The 23,429-nt window shown below is 48.4% G+C and overlaps 1 protein-coding gene across 1 annotated transcript; it reads left to right on the top strand.

The window, feature by feature from the left end:
- Positions 1 to 5,247: 5,247 nt before the first annotated feature.
- On the top strand, positions 5,248 to 21,176 carry LOC128948682 (interferon-induced very large GTPase 1-like). Its single transcript, XM_054293452.1, has 2 exons — positions 5,248 to 5,314; positions 13,846 to 21,176. The coding sequence occupies exon 2, from the start codon at positions 13,848 to 13,850 to the stop codon at positions 21,174 to 21,176; it is 7,329 nt and encodes a 2,442-aa protein (XP_054149427.1). The 5' UTR covers positions 5,248 to 5,314; positions 13,846 to 13,847.
- The last annotated feature ends 2,253 nt before the right edge of the window (positions 21,177 to 23,429 follow it).

Below are 23,429 nucleotides of genomic sequence, written 5' to 3'. Positions count from 1 at the left end.
TCAGGGAAATTCCAAGGGCCTTGCCCTGCAAGAATATACCGCAGAGTCTCCGCCTAGGCTGAAAGGAAAGACTTCCCCCATGGAGCCTTCCTAACACTATGATTCACCCCAGTTCCTTCCCCTATATGTCCCAAATGCTCCTGGTTTCTCCTTTCCCTGTTTCCTGATAGGTTGTGGTATCCCTGGTGGCTGGCCCCATCATCCCTGTAGGGCAATGCTGTTGGGGAGGATGAAACAAGAAAGCCTTATAAATATGACTGCCTGGCAAAAGATTCTGAGAATATAGAAACTATAAGTGAGATTGAAATGAAAGCAACCTTTGAGATCCCTTAGTTTCTGAACAACAATGATGTGACCAGCTGAATGTAATCCCTCCTGGAGGAAACAATTCCCTCTGCCAGCAGGCAGGCCTAAGAGTCAGAGCAGACCCTGCAGCTTGGCAGATGGGGCCCAAAGAGTAAGATTTAGGGTTTAAAATGTAAACATAGTATGGTAATGTAGTGATTCTTATAGGTTGTATGGAAATGTTATAGGATATGCATGCTGTAGTAGATTGGTTAATGAGAATCTGAATATTCAACACAGAAGATGATTTATTGTATTTTAACGGGAACTTCGCTCTCTTTTCGCGCTCTTCTCTTATCTCTTTTCGCTCTCTTCTCTTTTCTCTCTCTCTTTCTTTGTCTCGCTCTATCTCTTTTCACGCTCTTCTTCGCGCCCTTTTCTCTCTTTGTCTCTTTTTCTTCTCCTCTGCACTTCTTCACCCCCTCCTTTCTACATGCTCTCCACTCTTAAACCTTTGTCGTTAACTCTCTTACACTTTAAGCCTCTCTTCTCCTGGGCCTACTCCGAGCTGAGCTGCGGCTGGCAGCTCACAACAGGGCCCTTCACCCATGCCCTTTGCAATAAACTGCAAGTTATACAACTTGGCTTCAAAGAGATCTCGTCTCCCTCCATCCCAACCGTGCGACCCCCCCGCAGCTCCTACACAATGCCTTTGTCCTGCCCTTTGTAACACCTCCATGCCCTCAGGTCATTGGCTGCTGATCCCCAGTTAACCTTGTGCACACCACATGGCCAGGTCTTTTGTCCCTGATTTCCCTTTGGCGTGCTAGAATAAACCTTCACTGGAATTTATCATACAAAAGGCCCTTCTGCCTCTCCTCACTGAAAGTGAAGTGTGAGTGTGGTGTGTGCACTTGACTGCTTTGCCTGAATGCCTCCCCAAGTGGCCTTTCCACAGGAGATGCTCAATGGGAAATAGCCAGCAGTATCCACCATCTAAACCACCACGCTGCTACAGGCAGGGACACCTTCCACTGTCCCAGGTTGCTCCAAGCCCAGTCCAACGTGGTCTGGAACACTTCCAGGGATAGAAGGACAGCCACAGCTCCTCTGGGCACCCTGTGCCAGTCCCTGGCTGTGCCTCAGCATTTGAGCTGTGACTGGCAGAAGCTCTGTGGCCACACACCATTGATTTGGAGGAGAACAAGTGGATTTGGGGGATTGTGCAGGAGGCAGCGTGTCCCCAACAGGGAAGGAGCCTGTCCTTGGAGAGGAGCTGGTGTCCCTGGAGCTGACAGAGCAGAAGCAGAAGAGCTTCATGCAGAAGCTCCATACTCTGTAGGTGATGTGTCCCAGCCCTGCCTGGCAGCTGCTGAGGCTTCCCCTGAGGCCGGACAAATGCCAGCTGTGTCTGCTCCAGCACTTGTGACTTGTCAGTCTGGGGCAGGTGAACGCTGGTCCTATCAGGCAGGAGGTTTCAGTATCCAAACTCCAATGCTTGTTTTGAGGCCATGGAGCAGGATTTGTGTGTCCACATGCCAAGGGAAAAGCAATCCAGGCACTCTGCTCTGGTTGGGTGTTGAATGTCCAGTGCAAACCCCAGTGCTCTGTTTACTGCCAGATGTGGGGTGTCCCCTGCCAAGAAAGCTGCAGCCAGGCCCTGTTCCTGCTTTGCTTCCTCTACTGGAGAGGTGTCCAAGGAAGGCCAGGTTGGACGGTGCCTGGAGCAAGCTGGGACAGTGGAAGATGTCCCTGTCTTGGAATGGGGCAGCCACTGCTTCTCTGGAAATTCTGTCTCAGCTCCTCACAAATCTCCCAGGGAAGAATTCCTTCTCAATATCCCATCTATGCCTGCCCTCTGGCAGTGGAAAGCCATTCCCCCTTGTCCTGCCCCTTCAGGCCTTTCTCCAAAGACTCTGCCTTCTGTTTTTTACATGTATGTGTATCCAACTATCACAGTTTACAATATTATTACCAGCAGTCAGCACAAGAGTTAAGTGTCAGAGTCTACAACAGTCACTCCTGCAACATTGTTGACTCTGAGCCAACTCACACCACAGCTGGTGTGAAATTTGAACCATAGTTCAGTCATCTGACTCCAAAAGGATGGTATTACTTTCACCACTTTGCTACTGTAAAAAGCCTGATTTCTAGGAATTACCCCGCTGGCTCTGGAACAGAGATGCGAACCAGCCACCCATCGTAGAACCAGTGCTGGATAAAAGGGGGCTGGGATGGGCTTCTCCCAGTCTGGGAGCTGCAGGGACCTGAGGGAGAAGGTAGGGGATGGGGATGGGGATGGGGATGGGGATGGGGATGGGGATGGGGATGGGGATGGGGATGGAGGTGGAGATGGGGAATGGGGATGGGGATGAGCTGCGGGGCTGGGAGCCGGGAGCAGCCGGGAGCGGGATCTTGTTGCTCTCCTGCCTCCTGTTCCCTGTGCTTTGCCAGGGCTGGGGAGATGGCAGGGCAGGAGCAGAGGGGGCTGAGGGCAGCGGGCGGGCGCTGTGCGCTCCGAGCGTGGGCTGCAGGAAGCCGCCTTTGCTGGCACCGCTTTGGGCAGCTCGGGGGAGCCGTGTGCGCTGCGGGAGCTGAGCTGGGAGGGCCCCGGGCTCAGAGCGGTGGGAGCGGAGCGGCGGGGGAAGGAGGAGGGATGCGGGGATGGAGGGGCACAGGGAAGGCTGCAGAGGCGCACAGGCTGTCCCGAGAGCCGGCAGCGGGGCTGGCCGGGCACAGATGGCGAGCGGAGCCCCTTCCCTGCCGCCAGCCCGTGCCCGGCCGGGAAACGCTCCCCGCAGGCGGGGCCGACCCTGCCCGGCCCGGGCACCCCCAGCCCCGCGGTGGGGCCGGATGGCTGCGCTCCCCTGAAGGCAGGAGCCGGGGGGATCATTCCTTTTCCTGCCCCTGCAGGGAGGGTGGGATGCTCCTCTCTTACGCTCTAAGCATCACCACCCGAGCGCTCCTGTCTCTGGGACAGCCCCACAAAGGCAGCAGTGTTCCCAGAGCCCCTTTCCCTGGGGCAGGGCTGCGGAAAACACTCTCGGGGGGCTGTTCCTGTGAAACGGGGTGCAGACATTCCTATGGCAGGTCCTGCTGCCAGCCTTGCTGCTTTCTCTTTTGCTTCCAAGGAGGAGCTCGGTACCGCGTTATTCCCTGAATGTGCTCAGTGTCTCTCTGCGGGCACTGACACAGTCACATGGGGCTTTCCTCCTATTCCTGTAGCACTGGGAAGCCGTGCAGGGACAGCCAAGGGTGCCTGGGGGCAGGTTCAGGCTGCGGCTGGGTTGGAGTTAATGTTGTCCAGGGCAGCCTCTGACTCCTGAGCCTGTAACCAGTCCTCCCAGTGCTCCCGTGAGAGAGAATGTGGGAGAGCACAGGGCTGGGACAAGCTCCAGCAGTGACCCTGAGCCAGCGCTTCCCATCCTGAGCAGCCGTCCTGCACTGAGGCTCTGCTGCCGAGGGAGCAGCTGGACATGTGCCTGTGAACAATGCCAATCACTTGTTTTTAGAATGTTAAAAATTTCATAGTGATAAAATGGTTATAAAAATAGTAATATAAGCAGAGTAATAAAAATTTGAACAATTGGGATTCAGACAATATGAGACTATAAAAACAAAGAGTGACAGATGGTCTGGGTACCTTTTTCTGGGCAAAATAAGCCCAAAAAAGGACACACATTAACAGAGGATTAACCCTTAAAAGTAATAGCGGGTTGCATATTCATACATCTCTTACATGATGCATAAATTCCATTCAAACCAAGAATTCTGTCTGGTCAGTGTCAACTTCGTCCTCTTAATCCTGACAGCATCTTCAAGACTAAGTGTGGTAGGAAGAAGTTAGTTTCTTCTGATAAGGGAGCAATAAATTAATTTTCTCTGAAAGATTTAGGTGTCCTGTGGCTACTATCTGATGCGAGTACCTCATTCCTTTCTTAAAAAACAAATCCCACATACATAGATTATGTTTTAACTACAAAAGTTACATTTTAACTACAAAACTACATTTACTATACAATTAAAATATTAATACAGCACTACTAATCAATACAACATAATGCATGTAGTAAATGTCTATGTAGAGCCATATAATATGCACTTTTCACATGAGCAAAGAAAACAATTGGTGTCTGAAATCCCTCCTGTGCTCTGCCAGCACACCCAGCTTTCCTCTGCTGCTGAACTGTCCTTATCTCGAGCCAGGGGCTTTTCCTGTTCCTGATGTCCCCTCCTGTCCCCATCCTGCTGGTGGGAGCACACGAGCTGCTGGGGGGGCTCAGGGCCTGCTGGGATCCAAGCCCAGCGCTGCTTCTCCCCCGCTCTGGGGCCCTGAGCTTCCCCCCAGCAGCAGCTGCGTGATGTGGGCAGTGGTGGGACAGGGCCCTGCTGCCCCACTGGCAGTGCTGTTCCCCTGGCTCTGCCCCCTCCTCACCTTGTCTGCTGCCCCCAGAGCACAGATGTTCCCTGCACAGCCTCTCACCCATCAGCACCCCCAAGTCCTTCTCCTCAGGGCTGCTCTCAATCCATTCTCTTCCCAGCTTGTGTCTGGGCCTGGAATTGCCCAGACCCAGGGGCAGCACCTGCACTTGGCCTTGGTGACCCTCAGGGGCTTCGCTCTGTCCCACCTCTCCAGCATGTCCAGGTTGCTTCTGGTGGGGGAACATGGATGTAGGTCCCAGGTGAAACCCTGCTCTGGTCACCTCCCCAGAAGAGCCCTGAGGAGTCTTTGTTGCCTGGTCAACTTCCAGTGGAGAAGAAGGGTTGGCCTGCAGTTCTCCCTGGAATGAATCTGCCATGCTCATGGGTTGCCTTGTGCTGACTGTCTGCTCTTCTCCTTTAGGATTTTGGGCCTTTCCTTCCTGGTGTTCTTTGTCCTAAGTTCCCAAGGGGTTCCCATATTTTTCTCCACACCCACCGTGTACCCCCGGCCTGCTGCTGCTGTTCTGTGTCCCCTGAGCTGGGGCCCTCGGCTGCTGGTGTCTGCTGGGAAGCCAAGGCTGGGAGCAACGGGAGCATCTGCTGTGAGGTGGGTGAGGGGAATCAGAGCCCACAGGCCTTGCACACATTGCCCAAATCTGCAGGGATTCCTGAGGGAAAGCTGCCCCTGAAGGCTCTGGAAAGGTGCAGGAGCCCTCAAATCTCTACCTGACTCCAAGTCCCTGGGATTTATTCCTGCACTGGTAACAGTCTTTGTGGCCTTGGTGGGATAGATGATGAATGCTAGGAAAGGGTTGGTGCATTAAATAGATCTCTCCAGTATCCAAGTGAATTGATACTGGCACAATTCTCAGAGTTGTATTACTGTGTTCTCAAGAAAATTGATCCACAAACACCAGAGGTGTATGTCCAAAATGAGACAGAGTCCTGTAACTTTGTTCCAATAAAGGGAGAGGCCATGCGGAATTTCCCCTGGGGTCTCTCAAAACTTCTAGGGGACGCAGCCTCCTTTTTATCCTAATTTTCCAGCTGCATTTCCCTCTCTCTTTCCCCATTGACTGAGGAACTTGAATTGTATAGACTTCCCGAAATGCCTGACACAGATCCCCTTCTGATGTATACCCCCTCCTCCCTTCTTTTTTTCCTTGCGTCTCTATTCTTCTCTAAATGCAGATATTTCACACAGTCTTGAGTGAGTAAGTCTGTGCCAATTAGTGGTCTTCCTAAGGAATTTATGGTTCCCCCCATTGTGTCACAATCCACTCTAGGAGCAGGGAGTCGCAATGGTTCGTTTTACTGATCTCAGAGTGCAAAAACCAACACAGAAAGGGGATTGCAGCATCAATCAAAACAAATCCACCTTTATTGAATGGCCACAGCAAATGTGTTAAAGGAATTAGGGAAAGGAAAAGAATAGAAAAGAAGAGGGAGAAAGAGAGAGACAGGAATGGAGCTACCAAACATAGACAAAAATTCCATTGTAGTCCAGCCAAAGGAATCTGCCTGTCATGTCGGAGAGATCTCAAAAAACCTGGTTAACTCAAGGCTCTATTATAATCCATTACTGAGAGGGGGGAACAGATCTCGAAACTTTTGAAGGGGAACAGATACAAGAAAGAATAAGTCTATTGAAATTTCTGAGGGGGAAAGAAGCCATTGAAGATGGGTACAGACAGTCCATGTTCTCAGCAGTAGGCGAGAACCATTGTCTTCTTGGTCCAAAGGCCACACCTGCAGGCAAACATCTCGCTTTGGTCAGGTCAGCTCCCCCCAACACCTTTCCCATGTTAGGGGTTTTGGTCTCAGTTCTTGGGAGGGGGATGATTTTCCATAAAGGGGTTTCATGTCTCAGTCCTTGAGGAATCTTCCATGGAAAGACCACCAAATGTAACCCCAGAAAGTCCAACCAGGCCAAGAGGTGGGGAAATTCTCAAGCTATTGTCATGAAACAGGTGCCAGCATATAGGGCATGGCGTCCCCTTGGCAGGCCCTGCCAGAAGCAGTCACTGTAGACAAAGCTGCAAAAAATCATTTGGCAGGCCAGAACTCTGCTCAGGGTCCTCGGGATTATTTGGCCTTCATCCACCACTGGCAGGTCAGAATCTGAACAGGGTCCCGATGTCTGTCCTTGGGACAGTTGTGAGGAAATGAGGGGAACTCCAGACCATGTCTCACACTACCCGGTGACTCACGACAGTTTTCAAGGGATCTTCATCAGTAGAGTTCCATAGGGTCCTTGTGAAGTCTTCAGGACTCGTTGAACAGTTGAACTGGAAAACAGAGACAGTATGTCAGAGAGAGAAAGAGAGAGAGAGAGAGAGAGAGAAAAGAAGCAAAAGAAAATGTAGAAAGAGGGAAAAAACAAACAAATATAATTAATATAAATTCAAACAATATTCTTTTTAAAACAATTTTTTAAATAATCAAAAAATCAGAATCAATAAAGCAATAAACAAATACAATAAGTATTATTTTAAATTTTTTTTTCAAAACATTTCACTAAAAATCAAAACTAATTTTCACAAATCGTAAAAGGAAATTGAGAATTATTTCAAAACATGCACTCTAATTTATAATCTCCTTGTGTCTACAGTCTTGGGGATGTCCACAGTGAAGAGGACATCAGCTAAGTTGTGTGCATTAATTATAGAGGTCAGTCTTTAACCGTTTCATCATTCTCCAATTCCTAATGAATAAGATTGCTGATAAAATAAAACAAATCAAAACTAGAATCAAAAGGATAATGATGGGATGACACATACTGTTCAGGACACTTGTGGCAGTAGGTGACCACCCAAAAAGAGTATCCTACCACCTGTGCTTGACGTGTTTCTTTACTCTTTCCATGACATGGTGTATTTGTCTCACATTGTGATGAACAGTTACCAGGATTTTCTGTCCATTTTCCTTGATCTTTTCAAAATTTTGATTAAGTCCTGATGGAGCGACTATTGCCTTACCAAAGTGAGGCTCATTCCAATGGGAGTAGGCATCACTTTGGGAATCAGTGTGTAGTTGGATTGTAAAAAGTAGTCAGAGGTAACTGGAGCTTCAAAAGAAAAATCACATCCTGCAATTTTGGTAAAAATACAAGCACAAAAATTGGAATGATTTTTAGTATCCAATATGTTTGCTGCGAATACAATATCACAAGCAGTTCTAAAGCATGCACACCCATTGCCTATGAATATAAACACTGTTTCAGAAGTCTCATTAGGATGAATTTCAGTGTGACAGATATTTTGCTCTGTGTCCAAACAAATGTCTTGAGCTATGACCGCATTACTTTCACAGATGAACCCTTGTTGTCACTGTTAGTTCGGACATGACATACACACGGGATCAGGGCCCAAGAAGAAAAATATTTTTATTCTGCGTGTTCTCCAGCTTATATACTCTGAACAAAGTGTGATCGTGGGAGGGCTTGTGGTTGCTGAGGTATTTGTGTCCATATGCGCCCCTTCGCAGTTTTTTTCTAATTTTTTTGTAATAATTGTTTTTTTTGCAGGGTATTTTGATTTACATTGTTTTGCAAAGTGCTTATTTTTACTACATTGATTATAAGTAAAATTCATTTTAGACCTCACTTTTTCAACATTTTTAGAACACTGTGATCGTAAATGACTTTGTTCTCTGCAGGAAAAACATTTTAGTGGAGGCCTTAGATCTGCTGCTAATGCAGTCATTTTATGTTGAACTGTGCCAATTTTGAATATGCTGTGACCATCTTAGGGACACAGGGATTTTCTGGCAGCGCTACAATAATTTTATGGCAATCTTTGTTTGCATTATCTCTCACTAACTGCTTGTTTAGAATTTGCCTTAAATTTTCATCCTCTACTTGTTTTTTTAATTGCTGTAGCAATTTTTTTCTACAAATTGCAGAAAAGGCTCTTTAAGACTTTGTCCTGTAGTGACATATTCTGGTTTTGGAGCTGCTATTTCCATTGTTTTAGTTATAGCACTCCCACTTAATTGTTGAGCTTGTGTTAAAACTAGAGGATTTCACCATACTTGTAAATCTGGATTAGAAAAAGGCCCTTGACTAAGCAAAATATCAACTCTTACAGCATGACGAGGGTTTTGCTGAGGTAGTTGCATATTATTTAAAGCTGTTTGCTCAGCTAATTGCTTTAAATTGTTTTGAGATATTCTATACAGTACTGATTGAAACAAACTGTAGCCAAATGCACAATATCATCATAAGGAGACAGCAAATCTGTATTAGTAATAAGAATTTATTGCATTACTTTAGCAGAATTAATACCAAATTTAGCTACTTTAGACTGAAGGTCTTGCACAACTTTCTATGCAAAAACCTCATGACTATAATTTTGTCTTGAATTAGGAATTGCTTTAAACACAGGAAAAGCTATTTTACCATTAATGACATCTATATCAACAGCATACGAGCCTTTTGGTGGGCTTATTTTTTTTTACTAAATTTCAGTCTCCTGTCTCAACTGCTTTCCTTTTAACATATTCTCAACACCAAAAAAACTGACAAACTGTTACAATACCATAATCAGAAGGCAGAGGTTTTAAAACATTAAGCTTATTTCTATTATCAGTTTTACAGCAAACAGAAGTATGCATTAATTCAGACTTTTTAATCTCTAATTTTTTCATTGTCACTATTAGCATCAGAAGACAAAGGAGAAGAAAGAATTAATACTTTCCTTTGTTTGTTTGGCTCATAATTAGGAGCAAGCGAAGGAGCAGATGGCTCAATTTGTTTCTTTTTTAAGGTCATCTTAGCCAGTTGTTGTGCCGAAGACTCAAAGTTAGATTTAACATTAAGGTCAGCTAATTGCTGTATAGCAGAGGGGTACATGGATTTAAAGCTTTTTGTAGACAAGCACAAAGAAGCATTATCAACTTGTTGCTCATTTTCTGTAGCAACAGACTTAGCAACAGTCTCCGCAGAAAAAACTCCAGCAGAACTCTCAGGCTGAGCTTCTCCCCTCTGCTGCTCCTCAGCAACTTCAAGTTCCTCCTCCAATTCTCTTTCTACTTCTTCCAAGTCTTTTTCATCTTGCTCCGCTTTCCACTCCTTTAAGATGGTATAAAGCAACGTCCAAGTAGGAGATGGATCTGCAATTGCTTTATCTCCATTCTGAATTACATCCCAGAGTGTTTCTCCAGCTTCTTTCTAAGCTCTAATACTAAAAGCAGTAGTTACATCAGTCTTGAAATTTTGAGACTTTGCCCATATTAAAATACTACGCAGAGCATAGTCTGTTGTTTTAACTCTTTTTTTTTTTTAACGAAGACTTCCACGTAGATAAAATGATCTGTTCTTTGCTTGTTAAATTATTTCCTGTTGTTCCTAGTGGCTCACCTTTTCTCCAGGTGTCAAAATCAGGTCTGGACTGGCAGCTGCACTCTGCTGCTCTCAGCTTTGCTGGGCTCTGACCTCACTGCCCCTTGCCCGGCAGTTCCATCACATCGGGGTCACCAGATGTCACCATTAGGACAGACGTGACGCACAGATGTGATCAGGGTCCAAGAAGAACAATATTTTTATTCTGCATGTTCTCCAGCTTATATACTCTTAACAAAGCATGATCTTTAGTCATTACCTACATCACAAAACCTTATTATATTTATAGGTGCAAAGCAATTAGCGTCAATATAATTGGCAAAAGTTTTACAGAAATTTAATAAGGCATGTATACACATCTACTTATGCACGTAGTCTAGGTTACAAAATTTTTCATGTATTTTTTCTAATCGGTTTCCATGCTGATGGCCTTGTCTTCTTCCTTGCTATGGATACACTCGAAAATCATCAATTGTTATTTCTTCTATTAACTCAGCTTTGCTTGCAGGCCAGCTCTCAAGCCCCTCCATAACACATGGATAACCTAGCACCCATTTTAGATTCCCAGTCCACATAGCAACCTCTAACTCCACTCACAGCAAAACGTGAAAACAACTAACTAAAAAAAAGGGTCCAGGAGACTATCCCAAAGGATAGGGTATATTCCACAGCCAACTACACAACGTGGCTTTTAGGTTCCTGGGGTCAAAATACCCTTCCCTACCTAAAGATCCCTCTCCACTGAGGGATACTCACCTTTAGTCTCGACCTGACAGAGGCACTGCAGATGAATTTTCGCTCCCAGAGATGGTTCTCAGTGCTTTAAGGATTCTCATTTCCACCCCCAGGAGCACTGTCAGGCAGAAACCTGGGATACAACTGGGATACTGATGGCCAAAGGCTTTTATTGCAATCCACAGAGAAGCACACAATCTCTTCATGGGTCTGGGACCTGAGGGGAGGCCTCATACTGGATGCCAACTGACACTGCACTGGAGTCCACTGCTAGATCAGAGGCAGTGTGGTGCTATGAGTGGGGAATAGCTTCCTCTCAAAACAGAGAGCCGAACCTTAGAACTGCTTGCTCTACAGCTAGAATGGTTGTCAGTGTCAGGGAGTGGACAAAAGAGGAGAGGGAGGAAACAAGGAAGAGAAGGAAGGAAAAAAGAGAAAAAAAACTTTATCTCTCTTCCAAAAAAGAAAAAACTTCGCCTATGATCCAGAGGTCTCCGTATCACTGGATTGGTCCCTGCCATTTCTCTTCTCCTCAGCTTGATGTTCTGGTCCCAGCAGGTATTACAGGGAAGCCAGTACAGCCCAGTATCTGCCCCGCTCTTCACTCAGTGAGTGGTGACCCCACCCCAGTCCCAGCTCAGCAAGTGGAGTCTTTGTCCTACTCCCTGATAAACTTGGCAAGTGGTGGCTCCACCCCTCTCCCCACTCAGCAAGCTGTGGCTCTGCTTCCAGATCAGTGAGTGGTGTCTCTGCCCCACTCCCATTGCAGCAAGTGGCTGCTCCGCCCCTCTCCCCACTCAGCAGCCAATCTACCCCCCTGTGATTCCAGCCTTGGCTGGCTCAGAAAATTATACATGAGCTGCACACCAGACTCAGTCTCCTCCCCAAGCACTTCCCAAGCCACTGCACTAGACAGAGCCCTATATGGAATCCTACCACTTCCATAAGCTTGGTCAGATGACCCCCAAGTCTGGTAGCTCTCAACCTGGCCCCCCACATGTTCCTGAGCACCCCTAAGTCTGGCAGCTCTCAAGCTGGCTCTCCCAGGTGTTTTTAGCACCCCTGAGTCCAGTAACTCTCAATCTGGCACCCCCCAGGTGTACTCAAGCCCTCCAAGTCCAGTGACTCTCAACCTGGCACACCCCAGCAGCTCTCAAGCATCCCTGAGTCCTGTAACTCTCACATGCACTCGAAGCACACACTCTGACTCTCACACACATGCAAATACTCACAGTTTTCATCTGGTGTTTTGTCCCCTTCTTCTTTTTCGTTATTTAGTCTTCCACTGTCCCTGGGGGATACTTGTACTCACTGGTAGTCGCAGGAGAACTTGACCAAGCTGCCAAAATTGTGTCAGGGTGTGCTTCTCTTTTGAAATCTCCTACAGCCACAAAGATGAAGTTTTTATTCCAGATAAGAGACCATTGTGAGAAAAAACTGGTCACTTTTAAAATTTCAAAGGTTTATTAAACCTTAATAAAAATTGCAACAAAGGATGAATAAGGAAAAGGTTTTCAACACTGGGAGTCTCCATGACTACCAACCACGTGCTCCTTTTCAAAATGGATGCTCTCCCTTTTATATCTCTAGAGCCTCCTAGAATCTTGTCAGTCGACCCCTTCCTTGCTGCCTAGTGGTAGAGATCACTTTCTTCCATCTTGACTGGAGGTCAGGTGTTGCTATAGGAACAAGCCAACCCTCCCCAAATGCCCCGACTGCCAAGACCATCCTGTGATACCACACGGGGAGTGGGACAGGACACATATTAGAGTAACATAATTATACATCTATGAAACTTCTCTTAAAATACACATAATGTTCACCCCTTAATAGTGAGAGCCAACCATCTCATTACTGCTCTATAACAAAACGAAATTCAGTGTGACAAGAAGGACTTCCTCCTCCTGAGGCTGTGCTGGTTATGATCCATGACTGACTTCTCCTTCAGGGTTTTTTCAAACAAAAGGGACCAGCACTGATGAATTCCAGCAACTTTCAGAACCATTTTCCAGGGGCCGAGTGTAACTCGCCCCTGAGTACCCTGAAGTCGGCTTACCTCAAGGCCAGGATTGAAAGTTTCCAGAACATGTTGCCTTCTATCACCAGAGATTTTTATATTTAGGGGCTCCGTAGCGGCTGTGGCCTAAATGGCCACCAATGGGCACTTGCCTGACGAGACCCTCTGTGATAACAAGCAGCAGATCACATAGAGTAAGTCTCTGATTTGGCTCCCAAAGTCTCCAGTCACTTCTGATGGGCCACCAGGATGTCCCAGGCACAGCTGCGGGCAGGGACAAGGTGGATTTTCCCCTGCACTGGGGTGGGCCCCTGAGGGTGCCAGGAAGCAGCTCCTGGGAAGAGGCCAGACAGGGGCAAGGGAGGGGCTGCGCTGGCAGCTGGAGCAGGAGCACAGCTCAGAGCCCCTGGGGGCATGGGGGGAGTGTGTCTGGGGAGTGTGGGGTGCCATGGAGGGAGTGTGTGAGCACTGCCTCCGGGTGCTGGGAGCAGCAGGCTGGGCCAGGCAGCGAGCAGGGCAGCCGTGGGCTGGGCAGAGGGTGCAGGATGCAGGCAGGGCTGTTGGATGGGCAGAGGGGCTGTGCCAGTGCTCCAGGGAGCCAGGAATGGCCCCGGCTGTCTGCACTCGTGGATGGAGGAGTTCTGCTGGGAGGATGTGGGTGATGGCAGCACCTTGTCCAGGGCAGGTTGTGTGGCTGAGTGAGTCTGTGTGCGTCTGTGTTTGTCTGTGTGTCTGCGTCTGTGTGTGTCTCTGTGTGTCTCTGTGTCTGTGCCGCTGTTTCTGCATCTCTGTGTCTGTGTTTGTGTCTCATTGTGTTTGTGTAGTCTCTGGAACACACACAGCTTCAGGGTTGATCCTGCAAACAGGAAAGCAACAGGCACATCCAGGCTGCTGGGAAGGAGACGCTGGCTCTTGTGCCATCCCAGGACGGGCTCCAGTAGCCAGCTGGGAGCAATCCCCAGGACTGCAGCTGCTGCAGAGCCTCTCCCAGGAGCCTGGGGCCTCTGAAAACACCTTAGGAAAAGTCTCTGTTCTTCCTCCACAGCCATGGCTTCACAGGAGGATGGACAGGAGGAGGATGCAAAGACACAGCTCCTGGCAGAGGAATTCCAGAAGGAAGGACTGGATGCTGGATGCTGGCTGCCCAAAGTGACACAGATCCTGGGAATCAAGTGCAGAGAAGCCCTGCAACATCTGGAATATAAAGATTACCTCAAGCTGGAATGTGAGGTACGGCACCCCTGGGAGAAAAAGGCACTCCAGAGACTCCTGAAAATAACACATGACAAAACGTGCGGGGAAATGCAAAAGCAGAACTCAGAGAAAGCAAAGCAAAGACAAGAAGTGGCCAAACAAGCTCTGAAGGATCTGACAGAAATGCTCAACAGCCACAGTCACAGCCAGGATGTTCTGAGGGAGAAAGCAGAGACACTGTGGGAAGCCATGGAGATTCCCAAAGAGTTCTGGCCAGCACCAAAGAAACCCTTGGCAGATGTGCTGGAGAGCATCCAGAAGCAGCTGGAGCAGCAGGAGCTGTCAGCAGGCAGTGGGAAGAACATCCCTGACACAGAGGTGCTGAGGCGGGCATCGGGGGGACTGGCCCTGCAGGGCATCTACAGAACCAGCAGACCTGAAGATGTGCTGGCAAAGCGAGAGCAGCTCCTCAGGGTTCCTGAGGGATTCCAGCTTGCCGGTCCTGAGCAAGGATCGCTGCTTGAGAAGAAGGAGTTCTCCTCCTCTGCAGCAGAATCCACTTTCACCAAGTCCATGGAGCAGCTGGGGTTCAGCATGAGCGTTTCTGCCAAATCCTCATTCTGGGGGATTAATCTGGGAGGGAGTGTAGATGACAGCAGCTCCTTGCAGTCGCAGGACACCGACCAGTCTCACTCTGAGCAGAGCTACTTTTGCACCACCAAGTACCAATACATCCCTCTGGCCTCCTGCTACTTCCAAAGGCATCAGCTTCGCCTCTCGGATGCGGCTCTGAGGGAGCTGCAAGACATGGAGCAGCTTTTGAGCTTCAGTCACGAAGAAAACAACTCGACCTTGGTGAAGATGTGTGAGAGCTTCTTCAGCAGGTTTGGATCCCACATAAACCAGGGTCCTATCCACTTTGGGGGGATATTCTGGTGGAAGGCGTCTACAGAAGGATTCCAAGCCGAGCAGAGGGAAGAGGTGAAGCGACAAACGTCTGAAGCACTGAACAGCTTTGTTGGGGCCAGCTGGGGTGGCTTTGGGGCCAGTGTAGAAGGGACCCTGGATGTTTCCAAATCCAGCTCACAGGCTTCTGTCCTGGGGAGAGCCAGAGAGAGTTCTCATACAGCAATTCAGCTCTGCGTAGTCAACACAGGGGGCCCAGCAGACACAGCTTCCCTTCCTCAGTGGAAAACGGGGCTCGTGTCTGATAACACAACGTGGTGCGTTATCGACCGTGGCTTTGAGCTGATCCCAGTGTGGGACATCATCCTGTGCAATCACTGCAAGGATTTTAAATCCGTAGATCAGATGAGCAGAGCCCTCAGGGCTGGGTACAAAGAGCTGACAAATCAGAGCGTTGGCACCGTTTTTGGAGAGGAACTGGGCAGTGCAGTGCAAGAGGCCAGAGATTTCATGGAGACTGTGAAGGCCTGGGAGGTGACGATGGATGAAGAGAAGCTGCTCATGCTGATGAAGCTAAAAGATGATCTGAGTGCAAAAACCAAAAACCCCAGTGTGTGGATCAACGTGTGCCTGTCAGACAAAGCCTTGCAGGGCTTCCTGGTGAACACTGTACGGAGCTGCCAGGAGTCACCTCCAGAAAACACCACCACTATCAAGGCAATATTGAGGAGTCTCCTGAATCCTCATATCTACTCTGTCAAGGACTTCCCTGAGGCTTCCTTCATTATGCAATGGGTCTTCCAGACTGAGCACCCAATTCCCAGACCTCCCAAAGTCTCTGAGCTTCCAGAGCTCATCAAAACGCTGCAGCAAATGCAGGAGCACATCCATGCTGTCACCTACGCACCAGGAAGCTCTGCTTCTGATGTTCATGAAGCAAAGATAGAAGCCACCCTGACCAGCAGCCTGGCCATTTATTCCTTACTCCAGTCTCTCCAGGAACAGGCTCAGAAGGACATGGAGCTGTTGGTGCTCTTGATTGCCACCAGCATAGGGTACCAGGTGGAAAGCCGCACTTTCCAGCACCTCCTTGGACACCCAGAAATTCAGTACATGGCCAAGGAAATGGAAGCGGCACATGCGGAGTATGTGAACTTGACGGAGCAAGATGCCGACAGAGCTGAGGCCTTCATCCTGCTGACGGGTCTGACTGTGACACCTGAAAGTCAAGAGCTGTCCCTTGAGCAGAAGAGGGAGCGTTTAGTTTTCATGGAAGATCACATGAAGGGCTTGTGGTCCACACAGATAAAGAATCTCCTCCAAAGGCACAGTGGAGACGAAGACTGGGAGAGGCTGGAACGGGACTTGGACTCCTTGATCAGTGGGTGCTTGGATGACAAATGGGATGAACAGAGGATGCAGAACATACTCAGAGACCTGGAAGACACTTTTCCAACACCTGAAGCCCCCAGTCAGTCCCAGTCCAAGTCAGAAAGCAGCAAATCCAAAGAAAATGAAGCCATTGCAAACCAGGAGTTCTTGAAGTTGCTCAAGCGCCTTGGACTGGAAAATCACTATCCAAGGAAAATGGGGACAGGATATTTCCACACCATCTGCAATACAGCACTACAGAAGAGCCAGCCCAGCCAGGACAAGGAACTGCCATTATACTTCTTGCAAAAGCTGTTAACCGTGGATTACCAGGTGAGGTACCTGACTTGCTGGGATGACAGCAACCAAAAACTTGCCGCCCTGCCACAAACCAGAGAGCAAGAAAAACAACAATCAGACTCCTTTGAAAACTTTCTTGATAAGCTGATGCAAGCAGCTCCTAAACATGCAAGCAGGGACAGCCATGTGCACCCCATGGACCTGCAGATGGCCATTTTCCATTGTGCTGATGACTTCCTGAGACAGACCCTGGCAACCAAGCTGGCGTTCTGCCAACTGGCACTGCCTCTGCTGGTGCCCAACCCGAGCACTTCACGCATCGAGTTCCCACTCTACGCCCTCAGCCAAATCCAAAGAAGCTGGAAAGAGGTGGACAAGTCAGGAAAGCAGGCCCAAACAAAGAGTTACAACAACAAACTCATGTTTCAGGCCCAGACACCCATCGTGTCCTTCATCCGCATTGGCAGCTCAGCCTCCTCTTCCAAGTCCCAGCTCCTCAATGCTCTGCTCAGCAAACACAAACATGACACTTTCTTCCACCGAAACTGCAAAGGCAGCACCAGAGAGCGTTTGCTGATGGAAGGGCTGGTGGAGATCTCCTGGTACTGCCCCCGTGGAAGCACGGATGACACCTTTGAGCACTGCGTGGCTTTCTGTAACCTGCATGGAGATGCCAGGGATCACGGAGCACAGCTGCAGTTCCTGCAGGAGATATCTGCCGTCAACGTGGCTCTTGTGTCTGACTGGGAGCACATGGACAACAGGGGGAAAAAGCTTCTGCAGGACCTGTGGCAGTCACAAAGGCCTTTGGTTTGTCTTCTCACAGAAAAAGAGAACGTTGCAGCTGGACAAGCAAGCAAAACCGTAACAATAGGGATCAAGAACAGGAATGAAGCAGAACTGATGGAGGAGCTGACCAAGACAATTGGGGATATCCTGGAAGAGTCTAATCCATGTTTCAGCCTGGAGGCTTGCATGGACAAAGCTCGCCAGCATGGATTCATAGTGGATGCAGATCGAGATGCGTGTGTGACAGCCAAAGCAAAGGCAAAGGAGCTGGTGGAGCTTCTGGAGAAAGAGAAGCTGTCTGAGATCAAATCCCGGCTGCTGCCACTTCAAGGAAAACTGTGGTACCAGTGGTGCCAAAAGGACAAAGAACTCACTCGCTTGCAGGAGAAGAGGAACAAGAGCATTGAGCATCACCGCAGCCAAATTGAATATGAGAAGAAAGCAATAAGACAAAAGCAACTTGACCAAGCTTTCCCTCTCAACGCACTGATGAAATCATTCCTTGGCTTTCTCCAAGCCCAGCCAGCAGATACCAAGAAATACTTCCTGCACTGGATGAAGGTCTTTATGCATGAAGTGTCCTTTGGTCGTCTTGAAGAACTTAGGAGAGACTATCACAAGTTATGGTCTGAAATCCTGTCAAGAAAGAAAAGCAAGGAAAAACCCAGTGGCAATGATGACTTGCCCAGTCGCTTGGATGCCATCTATGATGAAATCAATGATTCATCTATCAGCCTGGAACATCTTCTGAGAGAGGTAGGGCAGATTTATGAAGCTCTGCAATTAAAGAAGACAAAGAATGAGAATGAGAGTTTTGTCAAACTTCCAGAAATTGCAGTAGATCTCATGGCTTCGGGGTACCCCGTGGAGCTAATGGATGGGGACGCTTCTTACCTGCCCTTGCGCTGGGTAGGAGCAATCTTTGACAACTTAATTAAGAGGCTGGGGGACAAACGAGTGTTTGTGCTCTCCGTGCTCGGCATCCAGAGCACAGGCAAGTCCACCCTGCTGAATGCCATGTTTGGTCTGCAGTTCAACGTCAGTGCAGGGAGATGCACCCGCGGAGCCTTCATGCAGCTCATCCCAGTGGGCGAGGAGCTGCAGCAAGACTTGGGCTTTGATTTTGTGCTGGTGGTTGACACAGAGGGACTTCGTGCCATCGAGATGGCAAATAAACAGTCCCTGAACCATGACAACGAGCTGGCCACCTTTGTCATTGGTGTTGGCAACTTGACTGTGATCAATATCTTTGGAGAAAATCCATCAGAAATGCAGGATGTTCTCCAGATCGCTGTGCAGGCTTTCCTGAGGATGAAGAAAGTCAATCTTTCCCCAAGCTGCCTCTTTGTCCACCAAAACGTGGGAGAAGCAACTGCCAAGGAACAGAACATGGAAGGACAAAGGCGTTTGCAGGAAAAGCTGGATGAAATGACCGTGGTAGCTGCTCAGCAGGAATTCTGTGATGTCTCCTCCTTCAGCGATGTCATTGGCTTTGAGGTGAACACCCACATTCACTACTTTGCTCACCTGTGGGAAGGAAACCCCCCAATGGCACCACCCAACCCCAACTACAGCCAGAATGTCCAGCAACTCAAGAGCAAAATCCTCCAATCCGCCAAGAAGCAGTCACAGCGCAGCATTTTGAGGTTCTCAAGCCTGAAAGATCGTATTGGTGACCTCTGGAATGCTTTGCTGAATGAAAACTTTGTTTTCAGCTTCAAGAATTCCCTGGAGATTGCTGTGTACAGGAGACTGGAAAGTGCCTTTAGTCAGTGGACCTGGAGGCTGAGGAGTCACATCTTAGATGTACAGATGAGACTGGTCAACAAAATTCGGAATGGAGACATGCAGAATGTCACCAGAGAACACCTTGAAGGGCTGGTGCAAGAGACAAGTGATGCCATTGAGAAAGAAGTGGAAACGTATTTCGGGGAAGACAAAGACCATGAGACATTGGTCCAGTGGAAATCAGGCACAGAGCTGAAGCTGAAAGAACTAAAAGAGACTCTTCTTCATGAAACAAAAAAGAAATGTGAGGATCTTATTGAGCTACAGAAGGAGCAGAGGAAACTGGATGCAAGGAAGTTGGACTATGAAGATGAGCTCCTGAAAAGGAGTCGGGAGCTGGCTGTGACTCTGAAAGGGAAGAGCCTCAGTGAGAGAGAACTGGAGGACAACTTTACTCTTGTCTGGAACCAGTGGATTGCCGAAGTCTCCCGTGCTGTTCGTCCTCTGGAACGGGTAGATATCACAGCACAAATCGAAGATGTCCTTGTAGAACACTTTAAGGAGCCAGGTATCCATAAACAGATCATGTCACTTCCCAAAGGCAGAGGATTTTCCTTAGATCCTGAGAAACATATCATGAAGAAAAGGATTTTTGGCGTTATCCCAGATTTCCGGAGCATTTCCAATGCTGATATGATGAAATTTCAGCATATCACTGACAACATCATAGCATGTGTTAAGGCAAATATTGCTAAGAAGGAAGAGGAGAAACGCGATTACAGTCAAAATTTTATTCATGAAATACTCAATGAAGTACAGAAAGGTGTGAACTCTGTCCCCAGCAATGCAACCTGTACATTTAAGAGAGAGTACAGCATGGATTTGTCTCTATATCTTTGTACAATGGCAGCTGAAAGGTTTAAAGCCATGCACAAAGCATTCCGAAAGGCAAATGACCCAGTTGTCTACCTGAGCAGCAAGAGAGAAGATTTCTTCCAATGTTTCCAGATTTCCTGCCAAGGAGCCACTTCTGTCACAACTTTTGCTGGTTTCCTTTGTCACAAGATTGCCCCAGCTCTTCGCCAGGCACTCTATGAGAGGACAGCTAAAGACATTGCTGAGGACATGCAGAAATCCCCAGATTTCCAAGGCAGCAGAGCCAATCTGGAAGTTTGCATCCTGAGATATCTGGCAGAACAGGAAAAATTTGAGTATTTCAAGCAGTACCTTATGTCTCCAAAACAGTTTTATCAGAGTTACATTGAGACACGAGTTAAGAGTCACTGTTTAGATGGGAGTAGGAGGCTGAGGATGTTTCTAGATTCCTCCTTTAATAATCTCTATCGAAACATCCTGTCAGCTGTTTCTTTATCAACCCAAATTGTCAAAGACAGAAAAGACAGAGGAGACAAAGTCTCTCTCTGGTTGGATGAATTTTGCAGAGAACTGACAGAAGTGCTCAGCTTGCCCAGAAGTGAGCTGAAGGGCATTGAGCACCAGGAGGTCACAGACATTGAGTTCCTGAGCAGTGCCATGACAAAAGCTCTGGATGACCTGAAGGAAAGGCTCATGGAAGAATTGGCTGGAGCTGACCTGAGCTTGTTTTCAAGCCAGTCTCACACCATCCTGGCAGAGCATTTTTCAGGTTGCTGGGAGCAGTGTCCTTTTTGTGGGGCTGTCTGCACAAACACCATGCAGAAACATGGCGGAGATCATCAGGTGGTCTTCCATCGCCCACGAGCTTTGATGGGAGCCACATGGTGGGAAGTTTCCGCTGGCATCGAGTATAATACACATGAACTGACCATTGATATTTGTTCCAGCCTTGTTGCAAGTGACTGCAGATTCAGATTTCATGGTGGCCCATGGATCCCTTACAAAACATACCGTAATGCTGGACCTCCTGTTTCCACTTGGAACATTCTTCCTGATTCATCCATGCAGGCATACTGGAAATGGTTTGTGTCTCATTTCAGGACACAGCTGGAAGCTTTGCACAATGGGAAATTTCAGGGCAAAGGAGAAATCCCGGAGGCATGGCAGAGAATTACCAAGCAGGATGTACTGTCCGAGTTGGAGAAGCCTTAGGCCACATCCTCAGGGAGGAAGAACCACAACGGCTTTGCAGTAGGACAACTTTGTACCAGGCTCTCCACAAAATGCAGTTACAGTGATGGCGCTCTCAAGTCTAATAAAGACAATGGTATCCAATTGCTCCTAAATTTGGTGAATTAAGGCACATTACTGCACCCATCGCTCAGCAATTCCCTTGCTTCATGGAAAAGCCAGAATCCTCTTGCCTTCTTGCCATAAACATTTCCCTCAGTTTCATCCAAGAGCTAAACCAAACCAACTCCTTGGGGCAATTGGCCTTGTGGCCATCCTGAGCCCAAGGGCAGGGACAGGGCAAAGGACAGGTCTCAAAGCAATCCTTGGATTCAGCTGCTGTGAGACAAGAAGGGACAGTGCCCCAAAGGCAGCTTTCTTGCAGGAAGGAGCTGTCCCACTCGGAGAAAGGCCTGTGGGACCTGAGGGCAGCTCCACGCTGGCTGCAAGCTGGGCTGCTTGGCTTTTGGGTGTCATCCTTCTCTCCCTCATTGCAGCCTCCTGCATCAACTGAGGCCGTTCTCCCAGCAGGAGCTGCTGTGAATCTGTTCTCAGGAAAGCAGTGACACGACTGTCCTGAGGCTCAGGCAGTGCTTTCACTCCCTGTCTCAGAGGTGCTCTGTCTCTGTCCAGGGCAGCCGCTCCTACTCAGGTGCCTGGGGCTGCTGCCCTTCCCTCCAGCCCTCAGCCCTAGCCAGAGCTGCTCCTGCCCTTGGCCTCACTGCTGAGCAAAAGCCTTTGGAGTGTCCCATGTGGAGAATCCTGTCTGCCAGCACCTTCTGCAGCAGCCCTCGGGGCAGTGCTGGTGCTGCCCAGGCAGGCTGGTGGCACCAGAGCCGTGCTCTGGAGAAGTGGCACCAGCTGGCTCTGCCCCAGGGAGCTGTGGGGGCTTTTGCTGTGCAGGTGCTAAAACCCCGCTGGCAATGGGAGGGCCAAGCCCTCCTGGAGAGCTGCTGAAGGGCTGCTTCAGCCTCATCCCCTGCAGGCTCTGCTAATTAAAGCATTGATTTGGACTGATGTGTGTCTCCTTTGTGTTCAGGAGTGTCACAGCTGGGAGTGACTCCAGCTCACTGGACAGAGAGGGGACAGGGAGTGGCACTGCGGGAGGGGGTGTGACAGCAGAAGTTCTGCTCCATTCAGGGTCTCTGCTCCAGGATTGGCTTTACTCTTGTGGCTTAACACCATGACATGTTTTGGGATGGAGTCCAGGACTCTGTCTGGGATGTGGGGGGATGGTTTATAGCCATTTTTTGGCTCAGCAGTTGAGGATGGGGGTCGTGTATGCTACAGACCACATTTGGCTCCTGCAGGGACATTTCTACAATTTAGCTCTCCACCCTGGGTCGGCCCACCTCCACGGCTCCAGCCCACTGCTCTGGAGATCCTCCCACAGTTTAGTCCCTTTGCCACATCTTTGGTGTGAAAAATATGTATTATAAGACTGGCTCTTTGCAAACCACCTCCAGAGGTTTCCAAGCCCACTCCAAGCGCCCCTGGAGCCGCACAGGAGCCATTGTGGCCCCTCCGCCTCGCTGGGAACCAGCAGCGCCCTCTGGAGCCGCGGGGACGTCACTGCAGCCTCTCTGCCTCGACTGAGGCAACAGCGTCCCCTGCTTGTTGTGGGTGTAACTACACCAAAAGGAAATTACTTGATGGGTGAGAACAGGCTGGTTTTGGTTGTTGGTTTTTTGTTCCTCCTGTTGCTGTCTATTATCAACACCTTACAGAAGCGATGGGACAACTGTCAAGCTAAAAACAATTTATTACTCAGATAAACATCAGCCTCAAAGGCCATGAGATTTTGAAGGAGCAAGCAGTTGACCATAGTTCAAGGCAGTCACAAGTTTCTAAGGCAATACATAACATTCTAACCCAATGGAAAGTTGCCACAAAGATTATTTTGTTTTTCCAACCTATCACTTTTACATAGTTCTGCTGCACTGCAGATACTTTAATCCAATAGACTACTATTACGCGTACACAGTTATACTTCTATTTATAACATCTAAACTCTTAGCTTACTCTATACAATTACATTACTACACTATAAAACCCTTCACCATCTTACCCAATGCAGTTTCTCACTTACTTAAGGCATATTCTTACTTACAACTATAGAAACATGAGTTTATAATTTTTCTGTTTCATGTCTGTGTACTTTTATTTTTACATCAATCCAAGCTTCTTCCAAGGCTGAAAATCAAACCCTTCAGTGTCTGTGGTAGTTTCTATCTT

The sequence above is a fragment of the Melozone crissalis genome, unplaced genomic scaffold (genome assembly GCF_028551555.1).
Source record: "Melozone crissalis strain CALT ecotype California unplaced genomic scaffold, PUWL_Pcris_2 ptg000150l_1, whole genome shotgun sequence".
Lineage (NCBI taxonomy): Eukaryota > Metazoa > Chordata > Aves > Passeriformes > Passerellidae > Melozone > Melozone crissalis.
This window is presented reverse-complemented; position numbering and strand designations above follow the sequence as displayed.